The sequence below is a fragment of the Trichosurus vulpecula genome, chromosome 5 (genome assembly GCF_011100635.1).
Source record: "Trichosurus vulpecula isolate mTriVul1 chromosome 5, mTriVul1.pri, whole genome shotgun sequence".
Classification (NCBI taxonomy): Eukaryota; Metazoa; Chordata; class Mammalia; order Diprotodontia; family Phalangeridae; genus Trichosurus; species Trichosurus vulpecula.
In genome coordinates, this window is record NC_050577.1 from 93976415 (window position 1) to 94003665 (window position 27251).

Sequence of the window (27251 nt, forward strand, 5' to 3'; positions counted from 1 at the left end):
TTTGCCCAGAAGTTTGGTCCAAAGGCAGTATTTCTCATCAGCCCTTCCTGAGCATCGTGCCTGGGTGTCCTCAGGATGGAGTTGAGATATGCTCCTCCCCCAATCGCCTGCCCCTCCCAGGTGCTCTCCCTCTCCTACGCACCTTGGTCAGGTGAGTTGTTCTTACATAAGTGGCTTCCCCAGAGAGGCCGGGGAAAAGCTGCCTCAAAAATGAGTGTTGAGGCTGGACAGCAAAAGCAGCCAGCACTGTCTGGGAGTCACCAGGCCCAGGGCAGAGGCCCAGGGGGAAAAAAGCCCAAGCGGAGAGGCCACCGCAAGGAGACCTACTCAGTATATATCTACAAGGTGTTGAAACAGGTGAGAATTGTAGGAGCAGGGAGAAGTTATGGAATTGGGCTGGAGAGGCAGTCATGAAGGAAAGCTTATTACAAGGCCCTATGGCAGACTTAGAAGGAGAGAAGAATGGAGGGAAAGCCTGATGGCCCACCTTTGCATCCTTCATCTAGTTTTCCATTTAATAAAGAGGTTAGACTGAGTGACACCTGCCACCTCTTGCCCTGTATAACCGAGTTCAATGAGTATGAGGGCCTAGCAGTTGGAGCAGCGGCCCAACGGAGAGCAGACTGGTTCTCTGTTGCCTGTAGGATAAACTAGAGACGCCTGTTTGGCTTTTAAAGTCCTTCACCACCTGGCTGTAATCTGTCCAGCCTCATTCTACACCACTTCTCTCCCTGTACCCCAGCCGAACTGGCTGTGTCTGATCTTTCTACATGGTACTCCATCATGGATCTCCATCCCTTTGCACCAGCTGTCCCTTCTCCCTGCTAGGCACTGCCTTCTTCCCTCTGCCTCAGAGAATCCTCTTTCCTTCAAGCTGTAAATCAAGTACCACCTTCTACAGGAAACCCTATTTCCCTGCCCCTCCTAAACCCTCCCCCTCATACATACACACTCTCAATTGCCAGTGTCCTTTCCCTTCCCTTCCCATTGCCTTCCCTAAACTATCTTGTGTTTATTCTGTATATGCTTACATGTTGTTTTCCCTGATAGAACATAAATTCTTGGAGATTAGGGATTGTTTCATTATTTGTATCTATATCCCTAGCCTTAGAACAGTGCTTGACACATAGTAAGAGTGTAAATAAATTCTTGCTGATTGACTTCAATTGAAAGAGTCTTCCAAGTCATTTAGTCCAATCATAACTAACTTGGAGACAGAGTTGCTGTGTTCTGGGATCCATGGTGTATCTGGAGAGAGAAATCATGAAACGGTGCTAAAGGCTTGTAAATCTGGCCGACGGTGCTAGTGAGTGCAGGAGCTGGGATTCAGCTGCAAGTTCATCTCTCTTTTAGCTGCCTTATTAACTCCTAACTCCATGTCCTCACCACTGTTCTTCATTCCACCAGGACACAGGAAGGCTGAAGTCTTGAGTGATAGAAGGGATTAGCCATAGCCAAACTGGTTCAGTAACTTACCTAGGGAGCCTTAGCTGGAGCTAAGAGATTTCTCTCCTCTCTGAGCTACTGTGGTCATCAGTGCCTAGATCATTCATTTAGCACTTAGCCTATGCTGCCTGCTCTTCTTTCTTGTTCAAGCCCTGAATTTCCACCACTGTAATCTCCTTGAAGACTGTGACTTTATATTACTTTCTCCTCCTCCCCAAATTTAGGTAGGGACTCTGTCCTCAGTAGGAGAATACAAATGTGTGATCTTTTCTTTTTCTCCTATCCTCGGTTCTCATCCCGCTACCAGGAGTGACTAAAATGACCCCTTCCCCCAAATCCCCAACCTGCCTATAATTTCTACCCCTCAAAAGTAGGCAGGAGCCAGTGTTTCCAGAAGGCCCCAACTGAAGTGGACGCTGGTTGGGAGAGGTCCAAACTGGTACTGAGTGTGCCACTTCATTATTAGGTTAACAAGGCAGCTTCCTGTACTGACAAGAGAATATGGCTTAGAAATATCCTCCCTGGGGTGAAGAGGGCCTGTGGGGCTGTGCCCTTCAGGTCATTTGACTTTGAAAATCCTTCACAGTTTGACTCCAGCCTATTTTTCTAGGTTTCTTGCACATTGCTTTCATGCATTCCACTGCAATTGGCCTGCTTTGCTCTTCTCTATGAATGCCATTCAATGTCCCATCCCTGGCTTTGCACAGGCCATTCCCTGTGCCAGGAATGCATTCCCTTTCACCTTAGCATCGTCTTCCTTCACAGCTCAGCTGAATTACTGTCTCCTACATCAGTGGTCTCCAAGAGAAAGTGGGGGCCGCTAGACTTTACTTAAGGATCCATGTTGACTTAGAAAACCCGCATACGACCAATTTCTATGTTCTAATGTACTTTTATTGATTTTGTTAAATATTTCCCAAAGACATTTTAGTCTGGTTCTGGTAGCAATGAAATAGTCGTGGGTTGCAATGCTGCATGGGCTGGTGTGTTTGACACCTCTTGTCCTGTGGGCAGCTGCTGCTGATGTTCCCTTCCCACTGAAATTACTTTGTATATATTTGTATTTAGTTTTCTGTGTAGATGTTGTCCAATTTAGTCTGCAGAAAGTCAAGGAAGGACATAATTCCTTTCTCTGAACATGAAATAGTATCTTTCTAGAGCCCGATGAGCAGCTGTTCCCCATCTCCATCTCTACCACCATTGAGAAAAGAAGTCAAATGGATGGGTTTGTAACTATAGGAGGGAATTAGATGAAATCAACCTTTATAATGAGACTTAACTCTCCCTCCATCCTTAGAATCATGGTTTAGGGTATGGGAGACCTGGGTCTCTAGTTCCTACCCTGCAAGTAAATAAATGTGTATAGATGGATGGATGTGCATGTATGTAGACACACATACATGTGTTATGAGACCTTGGGCAAGCGGTCCATCTCTAATGTATAGGTGAGGAAACTATGTCTCGGGGTAAGGATAACTGTCCTGTATGCCTTAAAGGGTGAATGCGATAAACAAATAGTGTTAGAACCTTTGGTGATCATCTTAATTCCACTTCTTCATTTTATGGAGGAGACAACCTAAGCTCTCTCAAGGTGAAATGGCTTGCCCGTGTTTATAGAATGAACCAAAGTGTCTCGGCTGTCAATCCCATGTTCTTTGCATCACATTAGGCTGCCTCTAAAATGAGAAGTGATTTGGAGATTTCGAAACAACACTAAGACATGACCAGGCTTCTGTGTTCTGTGTCTTTTGCCTCCAGAAAGAGGTTAGTAGGTGGAGCCTTAGGAAAGTAGTTTAGCTATCTTTCCAGCTTCCCGCAGATTGGGGATGTGTATAACCTGGCTAATATCACTTTTCTTTACATCCTTCCCAGGTGCACCCAGACATCGGCATCTCTTCCAGGGCCATGAGCATCATGAACTCACTGGTGATCGATGTGTTTGAGCGCCTGGCAGGGGAGGCAGCCCGGCTGGCCCAGTACTCAGGCCGGACCACCCTGACTTCTCGGGAGGTCCAGACAGCTGTACGTTTGCTGCTACCTGGGGAACTGGCCAAACACGCTGTGTCTGAGGGCACCAAGGCTGTCACCAAGTATACCAGCTCTAAGTGAGCTTGAACACTACCTTGTGGATTGGTTTAAGGGGATGAAAAGGGACTGATTTTGGGGATAAAAAGTTCATTCCTCACTCATTATGATGTCAGGAGCATTAATAAAGAATGGGAGGATCCCCACTGTCTGCCTTAGTTGGTTGGTGAACGAGTGAGAAAGGGTAGTATTTACATTTTTATGATCCTCATTAGAAAGAATAGCAAATCTATCATGTATTTGTAAAAACCATTGGACATTTATAGCCCTCTCATGGAGTCACAGAAAGATCACTGAATTAGGTCAGGAGAGACTACTAGTCACTCTACCACTACCTATGCTGCTGCTCACCTTTCCTAAGCCTCAGTTCCTTATGTTTTGTGAGAGGTGGACATCTCTAAGGCTACACAAGCTATGATTCTGTCTGTACCCTGTATCTCACGGCTTGCCTGGACTTAACTCTCCCAAGAGCTGGCTTGAACCCTTATTCTCAAGACCCTGAAGCTAAAATCTTTCTTAGTTATCCCCTCAACAAATAGTAGGTGAAATCCAATGTATTCTGTACTTCTGAATCTGTCTATGCCAAATTACCTATAATATATAAATCCTCCATCTTCTTATCATTAAGCATTTATTATTACCTACTGTGTGCCTTGCAGGGTGAGGTATCAGGGTGGGGCAGGTGGAACCTCTGGGGTTTCTATGGAAACCACAATCACCAAACAAAGAACACCTGTAGAAGAGAGGGCAACATGTCTGAGGGGTGAGTGAGTTGGGAGTGGGAAGAAAGCCCCAAATGCTGACCCTTACCCCTAAAAAAAAAAGACCAAAGATCCTTCCCATTTGCTGGTCATGCTATGGTCAAGACTCAGACTGTATCCTATTTGGAGCATCTGGGTAGAAGCTAGGAGACTTTTTTTGCACCATAGTTTCCCTCCATCCCTCACAGGGCACCTTCTACAGCTCCAATCTGTCATCCTTTTTCCCCCACCTAGAAATGCTAATCAATTCTAAAGGCAGATGGAATTGATAGAACCTAAGGAATTAGCCTAAAGAAGAGAAGGCAGAGAGGGTTGGGTGAACGGGGAGGGTGGGGATGGGGGTGGAGGCACAACAGCAATCTGATTGCTGTTTTTAAGTATGTGAATAGTAGTCTTAAGTGAAGAGGGATCTGACTTGCTCCACCTCAAGGGGCAGAAGCAGAAGCAATGGGTGGACGTTGGAAAAGAGCCAATTTAAACTTGGTGTTAAAAACTTCCTAACAAATAGATCAGTTGAAAAAAACGGAATAGACTTGTCTTGGGAAGTACTGAGTTCCTGCTTAAGGGAAGTCTTCAAGCCCTTGTTAGGTATATTATAGTTGTGGTTCAGTCCTTTCAGCGTGTCTGACTCTTTGTAACCCCATTTGGGATTTTTTTTTTTTGGCCAAGTTTCTAGAGTGATTTACCATTTCTTTCTCCAGCTCATTTTATAGATGAGGGAACTGAGGCAAACAGGGTTAAGTGACTTGCCCAGAGTTAGGAAACGAGGGCAGATTGGAGTCTTCCTGACTTCAGGTGGGGTACTCTATCCACCACTCCACCTAGTAGGGATTCTCTTTGGGTATAGAGGTAGTTGAAGAGAGACTGCCTGCACACACTTATTCCTCTATCTTTGCCTTCAACCTCTGCTTCCACTGTATGCCACCATATAACCTTCTAGCACCTCGGGACTGCATCCCAGATATGTCCCCAGAGGAGCTAATTGATCTCCTGACTTCCACAAGGACACTCTCCCCACAAAGAGTCCTTGATCCTTTTATTGACCTTCTGTTCTCTCAGTTCTCCATAGGGTAGGGGTTCTTACCCTTTTTTGTGTTATGGACTCCTTTGGCAGTCTAGTGAAACTCATGGAGACCTTCTCAGAATAATGTTTTTAAGTGTATAAAATACATGAGATAACAAAGGAAACCAATTATTTTGAAATTAAGATGCAATTTTTTTTCTCCCATCCAAGTTCATGAATGCCCTGAAATCCATCCATGGACTCCTTGGGGATCCATGGACCCAAAGTTAAGAACTCCTGCTCTAGGGACTCAGGCCAAACCCTATACTGGCCCTCTAATATCACTCAACTGGTCCTCTGACCCCTACTATCATTCTCTAGATTCATCCATCAATATTATCCCCATGTTGGCAAACATAAGATTACAGAATCTCAGATGATAGGGTTAAATCTGGAAGAACCTTAGTGTTCATTCTAGTCTAACCCTGTTATTTTAAAGATGAAACAGGTGGAAAGAAGTGACTTAACCAAGGTCACACAGGTAATAAATGTTCGAGCTGAGATTCCTGTTCAAATTTCTCTGACTCTAAATCCAGTGCCCTTTGCTTTTTCTGCCCCCCCACATTAATCTACTACTTGCTGTCCTCCCTCACCTCCACCACCAGGACATACCAGCAGCTCTGGGTTTCCACGCATCAGACACTACAAGAGTTGTTATTCCAGGAGCAGTTCCCGCCAGACCCAGTGCCTGACCGAGAGCGAGGCTCCTTCATCTATAGGCTCTCATCACTCTTTCTGCACTACCTGGGGATGATGCGGCAGCTAGACGTCATCTATGACCAGATGGTGCAACCCCAGAAGCGGCAACTGGTCCGCCGCCTGTTGGACGGGGTGGCCGGTCGGATCCTGGAACTCAAGGAGGAGCTGGTGCAAGTCGATCTATCTGAGTACCACTGCCTGGACCATGTGCTTCAGGACCTAAAACTCACACCGGTGCGGGTTGGAGGGTGGGGAGTAGATTTCAGAGACCACTTCTCTGACTGAAATGACATGAGTATGGATGGAGAGAGGAGGTTTAGGGACATCAAAAGATGTGACTTTACTTCCCTGATATCAGAGTTGGGCAGAAGGTGGGACAGGACAGTGACTTTTGAGCAAAGGGGTTAGTTAGTGGGGGAGACACTGAAGCTCTTATGCGGAGCTCTAAAAGAATTCTGATGGCTCTATAGAAGATTCAGAGCTTCTCTCTCTCCTACCCCTTACCTCTTGCCCAGAGTTGCAGAATACAGAGAAAGGGAAGGGATGGGTAGAGTGGGGCAGGAAGTGGTTGAACTTTTTTTCTAAATGCCAGTAGTATGGTGTAGAGGAAAAAGCCATAGACTTGGATTCATATCTTTTGACACTTTTATTTGACCTTGGACCAGTTACTTAACATCTCTAAAGCTTGGTTTTCTCATCAGTAAAATGAGGGAATTGGTTTAGATGACCTTTTAAATTCCTTTTTGGTTTCCATCCTACGGATCAATGAAGGGGTGTTGTTGTTCATTCCTCAGTCATGTCTGATTCTTTGTAACCCCATTTGGGATTTTCTTGGTAAAAATACTGGAGTCATTTACCATTTTCTTCTCCAGGTCATTTTACAGATGAGAAAACTGAGACAAACAGGGTTAAGTGACTTGCCCAGGGTCATACAGCTTATACAGGGTCATACTGCCTCGATAAGGGAGTAAGAAACCCCATGAATGGTGTTTAGGTTTGCCCAAGAAATGGAGGCTAGACCTAGGGAAGGACTTTTCCCACTGAAATTAACCAAAAAATAGGGTAGTGCTGGGTAGACTTGGCTTTTCAGCACCTTTATGGGGGGAAAGGGCAGAAAGTGGTTGAAAGTTATACAGATATCACGACAGATCTTCTATTTTAGACTAGGGGCAAGTTCATGGTCTCCATGTATAGGCCTCTAATGCCTAGTTAGAATTCCCTTGTGGCCCTGAAGACCTTCCAACTGCTCCTATCTCCCACCCAAGGCACTCGGAGATTATGTAGGAGTCATCCAATCCTGTCCTTACCTGCCCATCCCTACCTCCAATCTATGTTCTTACCCTGGAGGCCTAAGTTAATAGTCTTCTGCAAATCAGATTCATATGAGTGTTCCTGCCTGGAGGGATGAGAAAGGACATGGTGGCTTCTGGTGAGGTCTCTGACCCCAATATCACCATCAACCCACCTAGGATTGCAGGACTGAGGACCAAGGGGCAGCCACTGAAGGGGGGTGGGGTGGTGGTGATGATGATGAGATAGTAGACGGTCCTGACACCCTGCTTTCCATACTTTTTCCAAAGGCTGACCTAGAAGTCCCAATTCCCAAATACTTCATGTTGGAACAGAGGAAAGTGCTCCAGGACCGGGAGGAAATGATGGCAGAGATCCTGGAGAAAATTGGGCGAAAGGACGCCAAGGCTGTGAGAAAAAGAAACCCCTCGTGCCACTGATTCCCCAATGATCCCTCCCCTTTTCCAAGATCTCGACCCACCTTGGGATATTTCTAGCCTTAACTTTTATACAGCCCTGGACCATATTTTTTGGGAGACCACAGTCTTAGAGTAGTGATCCAGGGAAGGCAACCAATCAGGGAAAATCAGATTCCACCAAATGGGATATATTTTTTAAAGAGCTGAAACTCATATACATACTCTGCCCTCCCACCCTGCTTCCACCTAACTCTAAATTGAATTTAGAATCAGACAACCTAGATTTGAATCTTGTTCTACTACTTACTAGCTCTGTGACCAGCTATATGAGGGGCAAATCATGCCTCACTTTGGGACCATATTTTTTTCTCATCTCTAGAGTAAGGAGCATCTACTAGGGATGGCCTCTAAAGTTCCTCCCAATTCTAAATCCTTTGAACCTGTGTTATCATCATTTATAACACATGAGTCCGTTACACAGTGCTATGTACCCTGGACTTCATACCCCTAGGTGGAGCAAAGACAGTTGGAGACACCAAAGCCCCAATGAGCCGTTGGCATAAGTCATATTCCAGACCCTACCTCCACCCCACAGGATGGTGTAATTTTACGCCAGTCGGATGCAATTATGTTGATCCAACGTGCTGAGCGAGCCAGGCAGGGCCGGCTGCGGGCCAAGTTTATGCGAGAGATTCGAAAGGATGAGGAATTTGAAGGAAGGGTGCGGGAAAACAAGTGGTTTGAGTCCAATAAAGATCGGGCAGCTCTTATCATCCAAAAGGTACTACCAGAGGCACTTCCCCCTACCCATCCAGGGAAAGTGGAGGGACAGAGGGATGAAGGTATGGATTGTGCATAGTGGGAGTGGATAGCACCTAGACTCTGAATTCATCCATCTTCACTCCGATCACTCACTGCCTTGAAGTTGTCCTCAGGGTGCTGCTTCAACATAAACTCTTTAGGAACTCACTGCCTAGTGAGGGAGATGATGGCAGCATCCAAGGACCAGAAAGAACAAGGCAGTGAGAAGAGCAGCAAAGGCAAAATTGTGGGAGACAAGGCCTGAACTTATTTAGGAGGTCAGAGTTTGGTGAGGTCTAGTAGCAGTCAGGAAAAAAATTCTTTGAAGGGAAGGGACTTGAGCTGGGTTCTGAAGCGGAGGTAAGTCTTAGGTGGGAGAGTAGAGTGGAGAAAACATTTCATGTAGGCAGAATAAACAGAATGAGCTGTAGAGTGTCATCCCTGGCACCTACTACACATCTGTGCCTACTATAGGGACTTACTGTCTCTAGATGTTGCCCCCAACACTCCAACTTCTGTTGAAAAAGAATGACTATGGAAACTACCCCCCTTTGATCTTTCTTCCAGTTTCCTAAGAGAGCTGATAACGCCTTCCCATACCTCCACCTCTGCCAGGGGGCAGGCGTGGGAGATTACTGATTTCCTTTTTCTCCCTCCAACCCCAGCTTTGGAGAGGTTACCTTCAGCGGAAGCGCACTCGACAGGAGAGGCTGTTAGAAATGGAATTCATTGGCATGGTGAGCCTTGCCCCCTGCACTTGCTCCCCATCCCCAGGAAATAATTTCTGTTCTGATTTTTTTTGCTGCTGTCCAGTTGTGTCCAATTCTTCGTGGTCCCATTTAGGTTTTGGGGTTTTTTTTTGGCAAAGTTACTGGAGTAGTTTGCCAGTTCCTTCTTCAGCTCATTTTATGGATGAAGAAACTGAGGCAAATAGAGTTAAGTGACTTGCTCAGGGTCACACAGCTTAGTGTCTGAAGCCAAATTTGAACTCATGAAGATGAGTCTTCCCGACTCCAGGCCTGACTCTGCTGTACCATCTAGCTGCCCCTCTTTCCCATAGGAGGGAATGTCTACATACTGTTGGGAATTAGGAACCCAAGGATTATATGGTGAGGTTCTCTGGGGGTTGGGGACATGGGTTGATGGTTTTTTTTTTTTACCTTTTTGTAATTTTTTTTTATTTTACACTTTAATATAAAATGGGAAAAGGAAAAAAAAAACATTGCTATGTACACAGCAGACCACAAGAGAGGATTCAATATGAAGCAATAAATTTCCTTTTCAAGAAAATCTATATAATAAATACTACACATTGTTTTCAAAGCTGCCCAGTTTTTCTTTGCTTCCTTGTTGGTTTTCTTTTGTTTTCTGCTGTGCATTTTTTACTTTATTTTTCCCTCTCTCTCCCTCCACCCTAAAGAAGACTACAATTAATCCGGGATATATATACATATACATAGATATCTATAACCATACACATTTACACTTATACCCATATATGTAAGACCATTCTATGCTTATTTCCTCCTGTTGTCTGTTTCTCTGAGGGTGGATGGCATCTTCCTTCATAGGTCCAAGTCTTTCCATGTTTTTCCAAATCAGCCAGTTCATCATTTTCTACACCACAGCAATATTCCTTTCTGGATTCAAGCACCATTTTCCTTCATAGGATCTTTGAGATTGATCTGGGTATTTATAGTAGTCAGAATGACTTGGTTGTTCAAAATTGTTCTTAAAACAATTCTGTCATTTCTGTATATGATGGGGTTTTGTTTTGGTTTTTTTTGGTTCTGCTTATCTAGACTGATGTCTAGAACATGAGCTGAGACTTAGAATATCAAATGAAAAGTGGGCTAAGACCTAGACCACAGACTGAGTGAGGTTTGGAAGGTAAAGAAGAAAGAAAACTTCTCCCTGCCTTTCCCTCTACCCTTTATCCAAATCTGATCATTTTCTTCCAACTCTAATCAGAGCCCCTCACCCACCCGATGGCTTTGAGCTCTGGGAGAAAGATGGAGATGAAGGGAAAGGGAAAGGTGGAGAACAATAGAGGAAGAAGAAAGGGAAAGATATGAGATGCTGTCCAGAGCACAGTTTTAGTGAGAAGAGCACAGGATTTTAAGCAAGAAAACCTGGGTTTGGACCATTATCGATACCATTATCGATGTTATTACGGACAAGTTCTTTAACCTATCTCAGCCTCAGTTTCTTCATCTGTAATGTGTAGGGACTGCACCAGATAATGTCTAAGGCCTCTCCTAGCTATAAATTTTATGATTCTAAAGCAAGGGAAAAGAAAGCTGATGGAAGACCAAAAGCTACTGCTCTTCTTCTAATCTTCCTATATCCCTAGTAATGGCCCATTGGATGTGGGGAGGGATGGAGTTGGGAAAGGGGCTGGAACTAAATCTTGGGGTAAGATCTTGGTCAGTCAATAAGCATTTTTAAAGTGTCTGTTGTGTGCCAGGTACTGTGCTAAGCACAGGATATGCAAAGAAAGGCAAAAGATAATTCCTGCCCGGGAGATGCCCACAATCTAATGGAATCAGATGTGGGATGTGGGCTGGAACCCTGAACCTCAGGCTGTGGGCATGGGACATGGGCTGGGCTTCAGAGCTTGGGACACAGAACAACAAGAGCTGGAGCAGCTGCCCTGCAGGCTCTCTAGCTGACTTCCTCAGCCTCTCGGAAAACAATCAAGTCTGCACCTCGGAGGGGATGGAGGCTTCCTTTGAAAATCATCCACAGCCTCAGGGATCTCCTGCCTAGATGTGGCTACCAAGAGGGGCCCAGGGACCGAAGGATGGGACTGGAAATAATGTCTTTTATTGGGTGGGGCTGCTTGGGAAGATAGGGCTTGGGCTGTTATAGTAAGGATGAGAGCCCTTCTTCATGTGTGTTGGGCGGGGTAGGACTGTTTGAAGATTGGCGTCCATTGTGGGAGAATAGTAGGATTGAGGAGGCCATGGAGAGACAGGACAAGCAGGACATTAGGGACAAGGAGGGCAAGGAAGGAGAGATTAGGAACATGGGGAATTGAGGGGCCCCAGTGGGGGGGCCAGGGTGGCAGCACAGTGGTGGTAGGTGAGGAATGAGCCTGACCACGCAGGCCCATCAGCAGTGTGAGCTCAGCGTTTTCAGTAATTGTCTCTGCGCACAGTGATATTTAAAATACATTTGGGAGCCAATGAGGCGGGAAAGTGGCTGCGAGTTGGGCTGCCGACATGGGGTGGGGAGGCTGGGGGGGGCCTAGAGGCCCACAGGGGAGTGGTGTGCAAGAAGAGGGGGAGGTGGGGGGCTGGCCCAGATGCATCTCACAAACTCATTATCAGAGTAATTTACAGAGATGAATTTCGGCTCCAAATGCAATTTCTCCTGATGCCAGCATGCCTGCCGCTCCATGTCTGTGTAGTGTGTACGGTGAATGGGGGATGGAGGGGGGGTGGGAAAGTAGTATTTGAGGTGGTTTAAGGTGCACATGTATGCTATGGGGTCTATATCAGCTAGGGTGTGTGTATATGATGCATGTATGTAGTACATGATGTGTTGGAGACTGTGAGTTTGAAGGTGAAGATTGTGGTGGGTGGGTGTGGCATGGATATGATAAGTTTAAGTCTAGGGTGGGTATGTATCTACATGCTCTGTGTGAATATGTACATCTCAGACCTGATTCTGAATCTCCTTGTCCCTGGACCCTCAGTAAGGGTTAGCTTAGGGAAACACTCCCCAGAGCCCCCCTTTCCTAACCCTGTTCCCCCAGATACCTTCTTCCAAAGAAGCTGACTACTTGGCAACTGTGAAACGGGCCCAAAACGGGGAGGAACTGCGCAGACAGCGCCAGAAAGAGAAAGAGCTGGAGTACAAGGAGGCAATGGTTGAACTTCAGAAACATCTGAAGGACAAAGAAGGGCCCGATATACAGGAGGAGATGAAGGAACAGATTCGGCAGTGGTTCATTGAGTGCCAGTCAGTATCTGGTTCTTAGTCCCACATTCCCCATCCCATGGCCCTTAAAGCCCTGTATTCTCACTAGCCCTCATACCCTCTTCTTCATTCTGCCCTCAGTGTTTTCACCTACTGTGACTCATTCTCCAGACCCATTTGGGCCACAACTTTTCGAACCCTGATCCTGACCCTACCTTCTCTCTAAACCCTGACCCTCCATAGGCTCTATTCTCTAGGGCATGTGATCCTACCCAACATACAAATCTTCAGGCTCTACCTCCAAAACTGATTCTTCAAAGTGGAGGGGGAACACCCAGGAATGTGGGCAAAGTGGATTAGTAATGCCTGTGATTCTCGTGTAATCTGTCCCCCTGGCTCATCTATATTCCCTCTGTCTCTGTCTCCTCTCTGTCCCTCTCTTCTCTTTCTCTTTTCTCCCTTTCTCCTCTCTGTCTTTCTCTTCTCTCTCTGTCTTTCTCCTCTCTCTCTTTCTCCTCTCCCTTTGTCTTCTCTCTCTCTCTTTCTCCTCTCTCTCTCACTCCTTCTCCTCTCTCTACTCTCTCTCTTTCTCTTCTTTCTCTTTTTCCTCTCTTTCTCTCTCTGTCTCTCTCCCTCTTTCTCCTCTCTCTCTTTCTCTCCTCTCTCTCCCTCTCTGTCTTTCTCCTCTTTCTCTCTGTGTCTTTCTCTTTTCTCTCTCTTTCCTCCCTGATCATTCTTCTTTTCACTTACTTATCCATCTATCCATTGATCTTCTGTCCAATTAGTGACCTCACTGGCCAGTTCCCTGAATTTCCAGATGAAGAGATAGGTGGCTCTCAAGTAATCTTTTCAGACAAGACCCCGCAACAGGTACCTATAGGGTGGGGCAAAGGTAGTCCTTGGAGATAGGAGAGAGCTGGGAATAAAAAAAATCTTTCCTAAGAATCAGTAAAGCTGAGGTGCTGGCACTAGCGTGGAGGTTGGAATGGAGAGATCAGATATGGCCAAAGGATGTGTGGCTATGGAAAAGGGATCAGATATAGTCAAAGAGAAGGAATGGGTCGAGAAAAATCAGTTACAGGAAAAAAGAAGATATTGTGTCCTAAGAGAGCAGAGAACACTGGAAAGACGGTTCTGGTTTCAAAATCCATGGGCCCAGGAAAACACAAAAAGCTCTCACAGAAGCATGACTTCTCTCTGATGTCTACTCCACTTCTCAGGATGTTTCCTTTAGAACTGTAGCCAAGGATGTTTACAGAGCCCACAGTCTCCCCAGGACCCCTTGCAAATCCCATTGATCAGAACTCAGAGTCTGGGACTTATCCCAGTATCAGGGCCAGAGTTTCCACCCTTCCAGGGAATCTGAGGTCTAAGAGATCCTTGGGTCTTAGGTGAAAACAGAAATGGACTTAATGGAAGAAGATACTCCCAAAAAGAAGGGGAAAGAAAAACCAAAGGAAAAGGAAAAAAAGAAAAAGGAGAAGAAAGGGAAGAATGAAAAGCCTAGGAAGGGGGTGAGACTCCATCCAAAGAATTATGGTGGGGAGGGGAAGGAAGGGCAGGGAAGGCTTGAGGAGCAGGTGGTGAGAGGTCTGGGTTAGAAAGAGAAGCAAACGGGGGCAGCTAGGTGGCACAGTGAATAGAATCAGGAGAACCTGAGTTCAAAACTGGCCTGAGATACTCACTGGATGTGTGACCCTGGGCAAGTCACATAACCCTGATTGCTTCACCTCCCCCCTACCCCTCCCTCCCAAAAAAGAAAGAGAAGCAAATGGGAGGGACACAAGATCAAGGAGACTGAGCTGGGCAGAGACTAAGGGAAGATGGAAGACGGAAGGTACTAAAATAAAAGAATTTCTCTTCTAGGAGGAAGAAACTATGCTGAAAATGGCACCATCCAAATTTGTGCCAATTATTAATGAAGGGCATGAGGAGTACCAGAGTAAGGGGAGGCAGGGCTTGGCTGGAGTGTCCAGGATTTTCTGGGAGTTCTGAGGATCTCCTAGTCTGCTGGAGATTCTGGGTCCTATGGGAGGTCTGGGTCAGGGGGGAGACGACAAAGGAAGTCAATGAGGTACAATGGAAAGTGTACTGGCCCTAAGGTCACAGACCTACTTATTACCTTGGTGACCTTGGGCAAGTTTATCATCTCCCTGAGTCTCAGCTTCTCCATCTGTAAAATGGGGGAGTTGGATGACCTCTGAGCTTCCTTCCAGCTCTATGGTCCTATGACTATATTGGGACGTGAAGAGCTGGGAGACTCTGGTGTAGTCCTGCTTGACCGAAAAGATAAGGCTATGGGTGGGGGCTGGGGGTAGAATCAGGGGTCCAAACCACCTAATTGGTATTGGGATTCAGGCCTCTGACTCTGTCTTCAGTTCCTTTAGCTGCCCAAGCCTAGCATAACAGCAGCCTTGGCCAGTGGTGGTGGTGAAATTCTGGCTGGGATGGGGAGTGTGTGTGTGTGTGTGTGTGTGTGTGTGTGTGTGTGTGTGTGTGTGTGTGTGTGTGTGACAGGGGTTTGAGCATCTACTCATCCATCTGTGGTCTATGGTCTGTGCTCAGTTATGTGGGAGGCTCAGGAAGTGCCCATGCACCCAGACCAGAGTTTCGACGCTGAGATGATTCGGGAGCAGAAGAGGAAGGAGGTGGAAGCAGAGATCCGCATCCAGGTTGGAGGGTCTGGCCAACAGACTTCTTGCCCATTTCTATCACCCTCTGCAAATTCCTGCATCTTTTCCCCATAGATTATCTGTCCCTGTATCTCCTTCTCTGTCTGCCTTCATCTATCTCCTTTCCCTAATGTTCCCACCTCTCCATCTCCAGACTCCAACTCCATCCCTCCCAGGCCTCAACATTCACCATCACATTCCTCTTCTTACTCTTTTCCTGTTCCCTAATCCCTATGCTCCTTGTCTTTGTCTCCATTCCTTTCTCTGTCCTTTTCCTGCCGCCCTTCATCCTTCCATAACCCTACCTCCATCCTCATCTTCATTTTCACCCTGTATCCCCCATTCCCACCTCTATTTCTCTGTCATTTCTTGTTTTCTTCATCCACAATGCCCACTCCCTCTGCATCTCTGTCTCCACCTCTGGTTCTGCTCTGCCTCTCCCCAGCCCCTCAATCTCACATTTCATCATCCTAATCCCCTCCCTTTGTACCCAGCACCATCTCCTCATATCTATATCCTCCAGCTCTACCCCCATGCTTCTGTTTCCATTTCCTACTCCATCTTCTATTTATTCATCTGTTGTCCTCCTCTTGTTCTTGAGCCTCAGCCCCAGCCCCCCAGCCATCAGGAAGCATTAACAAGGGCTCAGCCCAGATATAAAAGACGTGGAGAAGGGGTCAGATTGAGACCTAGACTAGATGCCTACATAACTATCTGGGGAAACAAACTCACAAAGTAATCTAAATTGTCCACATTCCTAGGGACTGGAGAAACTACGTACTCGCCTTAGGAGTGGGACTTCTGACTTTTGTTCACCTCTGCTTGTGAGCACTTTATTCTTAGGTCTTGTGTCACATCAGGACACAGGTGTCTCACAGGACAGGGTTGGTGTGTCGGGAGTCCAGCCTTTGGAAAGAGTGAACCCGGGATCTAGGTCATCAATCCTATCAGAGGCAGTAATATAGAAATTATGGTTCAGATTTCACTGGGAGGTTCAAAGTTCAAAGTGAGTCAGACAACATTTATTTTTTAAAATAATATTTTATTTTCCTCCCAATTATATGCAAAACTTTAAAACTTTAAATTTCATTTTTTAAAAGTTTTTGAGTTCCTAATTCTACCCTTCTCTGCCCCTTCCCTGAGATGATAAGCTGTCTAGGTTAAACATGTGCAATCATATAAAACATTTCCATATGGGTCACTGTGGAAGAAAAACAAGAAAAACGTGAAAAATACAGGATGTTCCTGAAGTCTGGACACATAGACAATTGACGGTAATGTGGAGTTATTGCATCGAGTTCATGTGAATCTCGCAAAGCATATCAACCTTTGCATCACAAATGATGGAAATCATATTGAAGATGTTATTTGTTAATATTCAAATTAAATAAAAATTTCATTCATTTCATTTCTTGAAAATATGCATTTTTGCCTATGTGGCCAGACTTTAGGAACACCCTGTACTATGCTTCAGTCTGTATTCTGACAATCTCAGTTCTTTCTCTGGAGGCAGATAGCATGCTTCATCATGAGTCCTTTGGGATTGTCTTGGATCATTGTATTGCTGAGAATAGCCAAGTCATTCACAACTCTTCATCGTATAATATTGCTGTTACTGTATACAATGTTCTTCTGGTTCTTCTCACTTCACTTTGCATCAGTTCATGTAAGTCTTTCCAGGTTTTTCTGAAATCAACCTGTTTGTCATTTCTTATAGCATAATAATATCCCATTACAATCATATACCACAACTTGTTTAGCCAGTCCCCAATTGATGGGCGTCCCCCCACCCCGCAATTTCCAATTCTTAGCTACCACAAAAAAAGCTGCTAAAAATATTTTGTACAAATAGATGCTTTTCCCCTTTTCAAAAAGTCTCCTTGGAAAAAAGAAAAAAAAATTAAAAAAAATCTCCTTGGGTTACAGACCTAGCAGTGGTATTGCTGGATCAAATGGTATGCACGGTTTTATAGCTCTTTGGGCATAGTCCAAATCAGCAATCATTTATTAAGCACAGGCACTGAGCTAAGTGCTGAGGATACAAAGAAAGGCAAAGAAAGTCAGACCACAGTCTGAGCCGGGAATTCCTGGTGATGGGGAGGGAATCGGGAGACATTCTGTAGCTATCTGTGGTTTGAAGCAGAGAGTAGCTATGCTGTGACCACAGGCAAGTCACTTCTACTTCTCTTAGCCTCAGTTTCTTTATCTGTCAGTAAGGAGATCGGACTAGATCATCTGTAAAACTCCTTTCATCTCCCAAATACAAAGCAATCCAAAGGTCTGGAAGCCACTAAGTCAAGGCCGAGGTAAAGGAATATGTAGTTATCTCTGGCCAGAAGCAAGCAAAGAGGCCTAACAGGAGGTCAGACAAGATTAGGAGGAACAACCAGATCTCAGAGGACAAGGAGGCCAAGGATCCAGAATACAGGAAGTCAGATGGGTCAAAATGTGACTGGAACTGGTAACTGGAACACAGAAGTGAGCCTGCTCTTGAGATGGAGCTGGTGGGGGTGGTTGTTTTCCCTAAAAACGTCTTCAAACTTTTTGCAGAAGACAGATTTTAGTAACCAGAAAGGACTTGATTCAAAGGTTCACCAAAAGAAGTGATTGCTTCTGATTGGAGGACTATGGCTGGAAGGATATTTTGATCCTAGCTGGGGCAGGTAGGGAGGGTCTTATATTTATCACCTTTTCCAAAGAATCCATCCATCTTCCTTCCCATTGCTCACAGTCAACCAGCCAAATGAATATTTATTTGGCAATTTTTCTGGTCTAGTGTCTGCCCTATTCATTTCTGGCCTCCCTTACCATTTTGCTATACGTGGCTCTGTCTCTCTTTCTTCAACTCTACCTCAGCCTCTCCCTCCCTGTCTCTAAGCATAGTTCTCTGAATAAATGTAGCAAGCAGCATGATTTTTGAGGGTTCTAGGTATCTTCCTAAGCTTCCAGAATTTCTCTCCAACCACATTTCCTAGGGCCTAAATTTTCACCATTAAAAAAAAATCATTATGTTGGGTCTTAAGGGCATTTTGGTCTGTAAGAGTTCTTTGGGGATGTGGGCAGCTAGGAGCGCAGTAGATTGAAGAGGACCTGGAGCTGGAAGACCTCAGACCTCAAATCTGCCTCAGATACTAGGCAAATCACTTGACTCTATTTCCCTCAGTTTCCTCATCTGTAAAAATGATCTGGAGAAGGAAATGGCCAACCACTCCAGTATCTCTGCCAAGAAAACCCCAAATGGGGTCACAAAGAGATGGACATGACTGAAATGACTGAACAACAAAAGAAGAAGTCGAAGAGTCCCTGGGAAGGGCAAGACCCTAAAAGTATTCTAGGGAGAGCAGATTGTTGGATTTGGAATCAGATGACCTGGGTTTCAGATCCCATTTCTGCTCCTTGGATGGGTCCTTGATCCTCTTCCAACCTTAGTTTTCCTCATCTGGAAAACAAGAGGGTTGAACTAGACAATGTTTGAGGTCTTTTCCAATTGCAAATTCTGTGATCCTAAACTGTCAAAACCTACTCTCTAGGATTTATTTAGGACCAGAAGAGAGTAAGTCCCCATGAGAATAAGACACAGGAAAGGGGCCTGTTTGGAGTTGGAGGGGAGGGAGGGGAAGTTTCAGGATCAGGGAGTGAACCAAAGAAGAGTGAGAGGCACTGACTTTGTCTACTCCCTGCACAGCTGGGTTTCCCTTTCTCCACCATTATCTCTCCTGTGCTCATATTGCTTTCTTTGGGCCAGTCCTCTTCTCTCTGACTTCTTCACTGTCTCTGAAACCCTTTCCCTTGTTTCTTTTCTCTCTCTATCACTCTTTCAATTCCTCTCCCACCCCCCCACTGATGGCCACCCTCTGGTCAACCTCTGTGTGCTCCAGGTGGACAAGCTGATGCGCCAGGAGCTGCAGAGCCTCCGCCTGGCCGTAGATAGGGAAGAAACAAGACCAGTCAAAGCGAAGTCCAAAGCCTCCAAGGTGAGGATCGAGGGAAGGCAGAGTAGGAATGACGGGGTCGAGGCTCAGGTGGAGAGGCAGAAAGGTCGTGAAAGAACAATAACCTCTGTGTTTGCTTCCCACTACAAGAAAGGGAAGAAAGGCAAGAAGAAGGACAAAGATCTGACCCCGAACAGGTACCAGACCCTGCAGCGCCCCAATGGCAACATAGGAATCACCGGGAAAGTCCCAAACCGGTCATTCGAGCATCAGGATTTTAATCTTAGCTTCATTGCAGTGTGAACCTGAACCAACCACATGAACTCATTGGCTCTCAGTTTCCTCATCCCTCCAGTGGGAATCATGATATCTGACCTGCCTTGCTTATCTTAGAGAGGTATTACAAGAATCAAGTGAGAAAGTACTTGGAAAAGCCATTTGAAAAGAGATAGAACACTATGAAAATGAAAGGCATGGTGTTATTGATGCGAGGCAGCGTCCTAGCAGATAGGGGGCCTGGGTTAGCATCAGAAATGCTGGGGTCCAAGGCCTACCTCTGACACATATGGGCTTCATAACCCTGGAAAGCTAGGTGCCGGGCCTGGAGTCAGGGCGGAATCTTCCTGAGTTCAAATCTGGCCTCAGACACTTCCTAAGCTGGGTGTCCTATGGCAAGTCACTTAACCCTGTTTGCCTCAGTTTCCTCATCTGTAAACCGAGCTGGAGAAGGAAATGGCAAATCACTCCAGTATCTTTGCCAAGAAAACCCTGACTCATGAAGAGTCAGACACGACTGAAAACAGCTGAACTACAACAAGACCCTGGGAAAATCACTTAACGTCCCCTTAAGAGGGGACCTTGGAAATGGTGCTTGGTGCTTCCCCATCCACCATTTCCTTTGCTCACCCTCCCCATCCCAGAACACAAGAACTAGTTCTTCCTCTGCCTAATAGAAATATTGACTCTATAGCCAGGGAGCAGTGTAGACAAGTAGAAAGTCCCGTACAATTCTCTCCTCCCTCCACCTACATACAATCTCTCCGATTCTTTCACATCCCGTCCCTTCCTTCCCTATCCTTAACTCACCCCTTCCTGATCCCATCTCCCCTCCTTGGTTTACCACTCCCCGAGTGCCCTTCTTTTCTTCCAATGCCAATCAGCCTCTCTCTGTGTTCCCTGGGGTATTCCCAGACACCCATCGGTTCACCCTGACCTCTACCTCCACCCCCAGAACCGTGGCCTCTCTGTATGAAGAACTCGTGGAAGAGGGCTTGATCAAGAAGAGCGAATATGTGAGACTGTCTGATTACATTGGTGAGACCCACCCCGTGAACCCTAAATCCACTGAAAGGGGAGAGCTATTACTGTTATCACTACTACTATTAAACTTCCCTCAAGCAATGACCTGTCCCTCCTCAGGTGATGAGGATACAGTTCTTCTCCCCACCCCCCACCCTCCCGAATGACTGTCCCCAGTAACTCTCTTTCCTCAGGTGACTACTTATATCTTGGGTCTGCTTTGAAACTGGGAAACAGGGAGCCAATGCCATCCCTATTCGACTTGAGGCAGAATGTAATTCTGTATGGGGTCCTGCGGCTTGGTGAGAGGGGACCTGGGGAGGGGAGAGACATGTTGGAGAGGAGGGTCTGGGGTTTGGAGATCGCTGTCAGTGAGGTTTCTTGCCTCGGCGGAGGGTGTCTGGAAGTGGGCAGAGGGCTGGACTTGGAGGGAGGAATTGAGGGGAAATCCTGCCTCTGACACTTACTGGCTCTGTGACCCTGAACAAGTCACCTAACCTCTCTCCACCTCAGTTTCCTCGTCTGTAAAATGGGTGTCATAATAATAGCCCCTAATTCACGAGATCGTTGTGAGTATTAAGTGAGATAAGAGTTGTAAAGCATTTTATATAAATGCTAGCTATTATTATAGCGGCAAGGACTACGGGGGAGGGGTGGCCTGTCCTGTGCAGGGCTTTGGTTTTGGGGGGACATCCATGGGCTCGTCATTGTCTGTCGACCTCTCTAGGACCCCCCGAAGTTCACGGCAAAATTGAACTGCCTCTGAGACCCTTTGCTTCCAGTCATCTTTGTGGGGTGGGGGAGCTTGAATTTCCTTCTCCCACCCCTTAGTTATATTTCATAGGAAGCTACCACCTCCTACAAGGTTCAATTCTGTTCAATCCCATTCCTTTTCTTCCTAGTGTTCAGCACAGGGATTGACCACCTTTCTGATGGGATGTACCAAATCTTTAATTGATTCTTTAAGGAGTAGGAACAAGGGTAGTGAGAGGTGGGAGAGAACAGCCAGGCATAACCTTACGTGCCTATCTCTACAGCCTCAGCCACCATGTCACTTAACATGGTATCACAAGCCTCTTTGAACACAGTTGGCCATGATTTGCCAGCTGTTGCCCCAAGATGTTCCACCTAATGGAACCTAGAATATTGGCATTTACCTGGCTAGTTAGTAGGAGGTTATAATCAGACCTGAGTCCACACCCTTTTTTCCCTCAACCCCAGGACCCTTGCTTGACCTTTCCCTCCTCACAATTCCTCCCCGATCCATACCCTACATGTTCTCCCACCTCTGCTGGTCCACTCCTTTCCCCCTGGCCCCTTCTTCCTATTCTTCTAGGATCTGCTGACATACATACCATGGCTCCCCATGTCCGATCCATTCTCCTCGCTGGCCCTGCTGGTACGGGAAAGAAGATGTTAGTCAATGCGGTTTGTACTGAGACTGGGGCTAACCTGTTTGACCTGTCCCCGGAAAACCTGGAAGGAAAATATCCGGGCAAGGCAGGGCTGCAGATGATGATACACATGGTCTTCAAGGTTTGGAATCCTAAGCCTCACTCTCCTCTTCTTCTACCCTCCCCGCATTCCCCCATTCTTCACCCAGCCTGCTGGTAAAGGAGAGGCTTTTGTTCTTCTATGGAACTTTGATTCCAGACAACCTTGATTTTATATAGAGGCAGAAAAGGGAATCCACCCTCTGGTGATTTCAGGGGCCAGGAAGAACTCTCTCCCTATTCCAGTATCTCCACTTGTTGCTAGAGGGAAGAAGGCAAGACTAGGGTGCACTGAAGATAAAATTTTACTGGCTTTTCTTTTTGGTCTCAAGGTAGCCTTGGTCAGAGGTCCACTGCGACAGATTGCTCATTTAAAGGGAGAGCAGGGTCCTAGCTCAGGGCCTGACCCCTGACCCCTGCTCCCTCACCCGGCTAGGTGGCTCGACTCCTACAGCCTTCTGTGATCTGGATTGGGAATGCTGAAAAGACATTTTATAAGAAGGTCCCAAAAGAGGAAAGGGAGGTAAGGGAGCTGTGGGGGAGTGAACGGCTTAGTAGGGAGAGCACAGCACTAAGAATCCGAACATTGGGGTTCTGAGCCCAGTTTTACCACTCAATCAGTATACGAATTTGGGAAGTCATGTTAGAATTTGCTCACCTCTAAAATAAGGAGAGCAACATTTCACATTTATATAGCACTTTGGAGAGGGGGCATGGGTCAATCCAAGCCATCCTTGGATTTAGAAGAACCTGGTTCAAGTCTCACTCTGACATATACCAGCTATGATGGGATGGGTGGATGGATGGATGGATGAATGGATGGATGGATGGATGGATGGATGGATGGATGAATGGATGCTAACCATAGGCAAGTTATTCAACCTCTCAGGGTCCCTAGCAGCTGGCTAAGATTTTGAGTTGCAGACAGTTGCCTATCTACATCAGTGGAGAGAGTTTCCACACAGGAAGTTCCTTACACTGATGAAATAGAGCATTAGGACAAAAAAAAAATACAGAATGCATTACAAAGGGCTCTCCTTGTCCAACAGCTTTATGAGGTGAGTAGTTCTAGTGATCTGAGCCTGGGCCTCAGAGAGGTTAAGTGATTGGCCCCACGTTCCATCGCTGGTAAGCTTTGGTGCTTTGACACAACCCCAGGCCTCCTGCTCCGGGTCTACACCACTATAAAGATGAGGCTAAAAAGAGATAGATAATTAAAATAACTTCAGATACAGGATTCTTTTGTCGTTACCTGGTGACCTTCATGCCGGCAATGTCCCTTTCCCCTGTCCCCTCCGCCTCTTTTCTCGGAGCAGATGGACCCCAAACGAGTAAAGAAGGACCTGGCAAAAGCCGTGCGCCTGCTTCGTCCCGGTGACCGAGTGATGCTGATTGGAACGTCGGACCAGCCGCAGATCGCCGACATCAAGGGGCTGTGCAAAACGTACGAGAGGATCCTGATGGTGCCCCAGCCGGATTATGCCACTCGATACGGTGAGGAGCTGGTGGACCGGGGGGAAGAGCATGGCCCGAGAACCCTCCCCGAACTCCTCTTTGTTCCTTTCCTAACTCCTAGGTCTCTTATTCTATGTTCCTAGTGGGATCCAGGTTGCCCCTCCATACTCTGATCAAGAAGTAGCGGGAACAGCAGTAGTAGTAGTAGTGTAGTAGCAGCAGCAGCAGGGGCACCAGCCGCTGCAAGTAGTATTTATGCGGCACTTAGGCGCTCTACACACATTATCTCGTTTTATGCTCACATCAGCCCTGAGAAGTAGGTGCTATTATTATACCAATTTTCTGGTGAGGAAACTGAGACTGAGAGAAGATAAGCGATAACCAGAGTCTGAGGCTGGATTCTAACCCCTGACTCCACATGCAGCTGCCTCATGGGAAGTATATGGGACTGGGAGCCCTAGGCGGTTTGGGCGAGTCACATAATCTCCCCAAAACGTGAAAGTTTCCCTGTCTATAAAATGGGACTGCTAATAATAACAACAATGCCCGTCTCTACGGTGCTCACTTTCCTCACAACTGTGAGATAAACGTTTTTCTCCCCATTTTAAAGTTTCTACCGAATTTCAGAAAAGTCAGGGACCTGAGAGGCAGTTAACCTACATTAACTTGCCAGGTGACTTTGGGCAAGTCTCTTCATCTGTCAAGTGGGATAACAATAGCTGCCCTAAACAATGTACATCACCAGACTGTTGTGAAGAGCTCATGAAATAATGGCGAGGCATGGTACAGATGCTTAGCAGCGGCAGAGATCAGAACAGTAATGATGTGTCCTGTGCCTCCCACGGCTCTGCACGCCACGCCATCTGCCCTCACCCCGTCCCCGTGCCCTACCATGTTCTTCTTGGTTCCTCTTCCCCCTTACAGTCCTCTGGAAGCATTTGATTGGGCAGTATGGGAAGTCTTTACTGAGCCACGTGGATATCAGTGGACTGACCAAGGTCTCAGATGGCTACACCCCTGGGGACATAACTTTAGCTGTCCATTCCGTGATGACTGAGAGGCGGAAGATCCAGCTGATCAAGCGGCCTCTCACACCCTATGAGTTTCTGGAATTTCTGGCCAAGATGGACCCAGTATATGAGGAGGAGGAGGTGTCACTGAAGGTACCAGAAACGTGTGTGAGAATGTTGAAGACAGGGTAAGGGGGTAGTATGAGGAAGTAAGGGAGAGGGCTTGCAAAATTCCTTGGGAAAGAGGCCCAGGGTCATTTCTAAAAAGAGGAGCCTGCCTCAGAGGAAGGGTTATTTCATGGTTCTGTGGCTTCAGCACCTACCATAGGTTTATACAGGTGAAAATAAATGAAAAGCAGGCTTTAGAGAGAAAGGAGAGGGGCAAATATTGGACCTTTGATTTCATTGATATTGGGAATTACCAGATGAGAAAACACTTTACCAATTCCTTGCAATTTTGAGTGTTAGAAAATTGCCCTGAGTCCTAAGAGGTTAAGTGATTCTCCCAGAGTACTACAAATAGCCTTGAACCCAAGTCTTCCTGACCAGTTCTCTATCCACTACACCACACTATCCCTTTGGAAGGGAAGAAGTCCCAAAAAGACTACATGTTAACTAAGAATGTGTGAGAAAGATGAGGGATAGGTCCACTCACTATTCCTTCATGAGAGTGGGGACTCATCATATTTACAGCCCTTAGTAAGATGGATCACATGCATATTGGCCTCAGTACTCTCTCCCCCCCCCCCCCCCTCTCTGTCTCTCTCTGTCTCTCTTTCTCTCTCCGTCTGTCTCTCTGTCTCTTTCTCTTTTTCTCGAAGCACCAGACCCTTTTCTCTGCTGTCTCCTTGAGTCACTGCTTAACTACCAATAGCTTCAACTCCACCCCCCAATAGAGCCCTTGATTCATTGACTATACCCAAGGGATGATCCTGAGAGCATGGGAGGGGTGAAGGAGGTGGCTCCTAGTCTATGGAAGGCATGTGGGAGCAGGTGTGAGGGACACAACAGGACAACAATAAGATTTTATAGGAAATGCACAGAATGTAATCAACCCCTACCTTCTAGGAGGAGGAAGGGGTTAGAAAGAAAGGAGGAGGAGGAGGAAGAGGAGTTGCTGCTGAGGAAATTTGGTGGCTGAGAGGTGTAGGTGAGGTAGGGAACCAAGTCAAAGGATCCCTCTTATGGGGATCCCTCTTTCTGCTTCTTTCCACTCCATACTTTCCTGTGCTGTCTTATCCCCTCCCTTCAGGATTGGTACTTTAAGACTCCTCTGGGGAAGAGGAATGTGAAAGCTGCTGAGGATCGAGCAGAGGAGGAAGCAGCAAGATTGGCAAAAGAGAAAAAGAAGAAGAAATTATGAAGCACAAAGCAGGGCCAGAATGGGAGGGATGCTGAGGACTGGGGTGTGAGGGGAACCATCCTTAGGGTGGATGGGCCAGATGATAGAGGTATAAATACCCCAACAGCTGTAGGGATGATGGAAGTTGGTGTGGATGTCCATCTCTACGTCCCATTTCCCCTAGTTTCACTACTCTAGTCCCAATTCTTCATCTTTTGCCTTCATCCCCACCCTACATTTCTGTGAACCTCTCATGCTCGTCTCCTATCTTGTTTCCTATCCCACAATCATGCCTGAATCCTTTCCCCTTGCCTTTAAGATTTTGTTTCCTGCTCCATTCTTGTCTTAATCTCAATCTCTGCTTCTGCCTTCATCTCTGACTCTCAGACTCTTTTTCTGTATTTCTTTTTCTTTCTACATTCATGGGATAAACAGGGAGAGGGAGTCAGTAGGTTAACAGGTGGAAAAACAAAGAGATTGAGGTGTGCTGGTGTGATGCAAAGAAGTACTAAATTGGAAGCCAGAAAATCTGGGTTCTGAGTGTCCTTGGGTAAATAACTTTGCATCTCTGGGCCTCAGTTTCCTCATACAAAAAAAAAGCGAAGGGGTTGAATTTTATAATCTTTGAGGTTCCTTCCAGATCTAGCATTCTCTAGGAGTCTATCAACTAGGGGCACAGGATAAGAAAGAAACTCTCTCCTTTTAAAATGTCAACCTTTTGTTTTTGCATCCCCTTCATTTTCCAGTATGTCTCTCCACTATCCCACTTCCAAAGAAGCATCCTTAATAACAAAGAAGAAAAAAAGGGAGAAGGAAAAAAAAACATTTTAGCAAAACTAACAATGCCAATCTAGTCTACCATTATGCACATTATAATGATTCTCTACTTCTGCAAAGAAAGGATGGGGGAAATGAGTGCATTCTCATAGCTCTTTTGGGGGGCTATGCTTGGCTATCATAACTTCACAGCTCTCAGTTTTGACACTGATGATGTTGTTCCTTCCATCTGTCTTGTTATAGTTATTATATATGTTATTTTCCTGGTTCTACTTACTTCACTCTGTATCAGTTCATGTAAGTCTTTTCATTCTGTTATTAGAATTTATTGTGATTATTATTAATATAATTATTGTATTAATAATTTTATTAATAATTTGTATAGTGCCATAATATTCCATTACTACAGTTTACCCAACTATTCATCCCAATTGATGGACAGCTACTTTGTTTCCAGTTCTTTGCTACCACAAAAAATGCTGCTCTAAATGTTTTGGTATATATCAGATCTTTCTTTTTATTGTTGACCTTCTTGGGGTACATGCCTGGCTGTGGGGCTTCTGAGTTAAAGAGTAAAGGCTTTTTAGTCACTTTCTTAGCAGAATTCTAAATTGCTTTCCAAAATGGTAGGACCAATTGACAACTCCACTAACAGGATATTAGTGTGTCTGTCTCTCTACAACTTATCGAACACCGACTTTCCCCTGTCCCTTTTGTTGGCCCCAAACCTATTCTCAAATGTCCAGCCCCACCCCCAGCTTCAAGTTTTGCTTTGGATGACAG

General features: G+C 46.0%; 2 protein-coding genes across 2 annotated transcripts; both read left to right on the forward strand.

The window, feature by feature from the left end:
- Nucleotides 1-210: 210 nt before the first annotated feature.
- On the forward strand, nucleotides 211-3555 carry LOC118850927 (histone H2B type 2-E1). The gene is made up of 2 exons (XM_036760545.1): nucleotides 211-357; nucleotides 3319-3555. The coding sequence occupies exons 1-2, from the start codon at nucleotides 211-213 to the stop codon at nucleotides 3553-3555; spliced, it is 384 nt and encodes a 127-aa protein (XP_036616440.1).
- A 728-nt stretch (nucleotides 3556-4283) lies between these two features.
- On the forward strand, nucleotides 4284-25712 carry IQCA1L (IQ motif containing with AAA domain 1 like). The gene is made up of 19 exons (XM_036760546.1): nucleotides 4284-4294; nucleotides 5961-6288; nucleotides 7635-7754; nucleotides 8359-8544; nucleotides 9230-9301; nucleotides 12325-12530; nucleotides 13274-13358; nucleotides 13880-14002; nucleotides 14355-14430; nucleotides 15054-15160; nucleotides 19039-19134; nucleotides 19243-19289; nucleotides 20324-20406; nucleotides 20586-20693; nucleotides 21728-21927; nucleotides 22321-22407; nucleotides 23201-23378; nucleotides 24264-24502; nucleotides 25602-25712. The coding sequence occupies exons 1-19, from the start codon at nucleotides 4284-4286 to the stop codon at nucleotides 25710-25712; spliced, it is 2463 nt and encodes an 820-aa protein (XP_036616441.1).
- The last annotated feature ends 1539 nt before the right edge of the window (nucleotides 25713-27251 follow it).

Coding starts and splice junctions, on each gene's coding strand:
- IQCA1L (XM_036760546.1), top strand. Junction 8,545..9,229: donor CAGCTCTTATCATCCAAAAG/GTACTACCAGAG, acceptor CTCCAACCCCAG/CTTTGGAGAGGTTACCTTCA. Junction 20,694..21,727: donor GTATGGGGTCCTGCGGCTTG/GTGAGAGGGGAC, acceptor CTATTCTTCTAG/GATCTGCTGACATACATACC.
- LOC118850927 (XM_036760545.1), top strand. CDS start 211: ATGAGTGTTGAGGCTGGACAGCAAAAGCAGCCAGCACTGTCTGGGAGT. Junction 358..3,318: donor TCTACAAGGTGTTGAAACAG/GTGAGAATTGTA, acceptor CATCCTTCCCAG/GTGCACCCAGACATCGGCAT.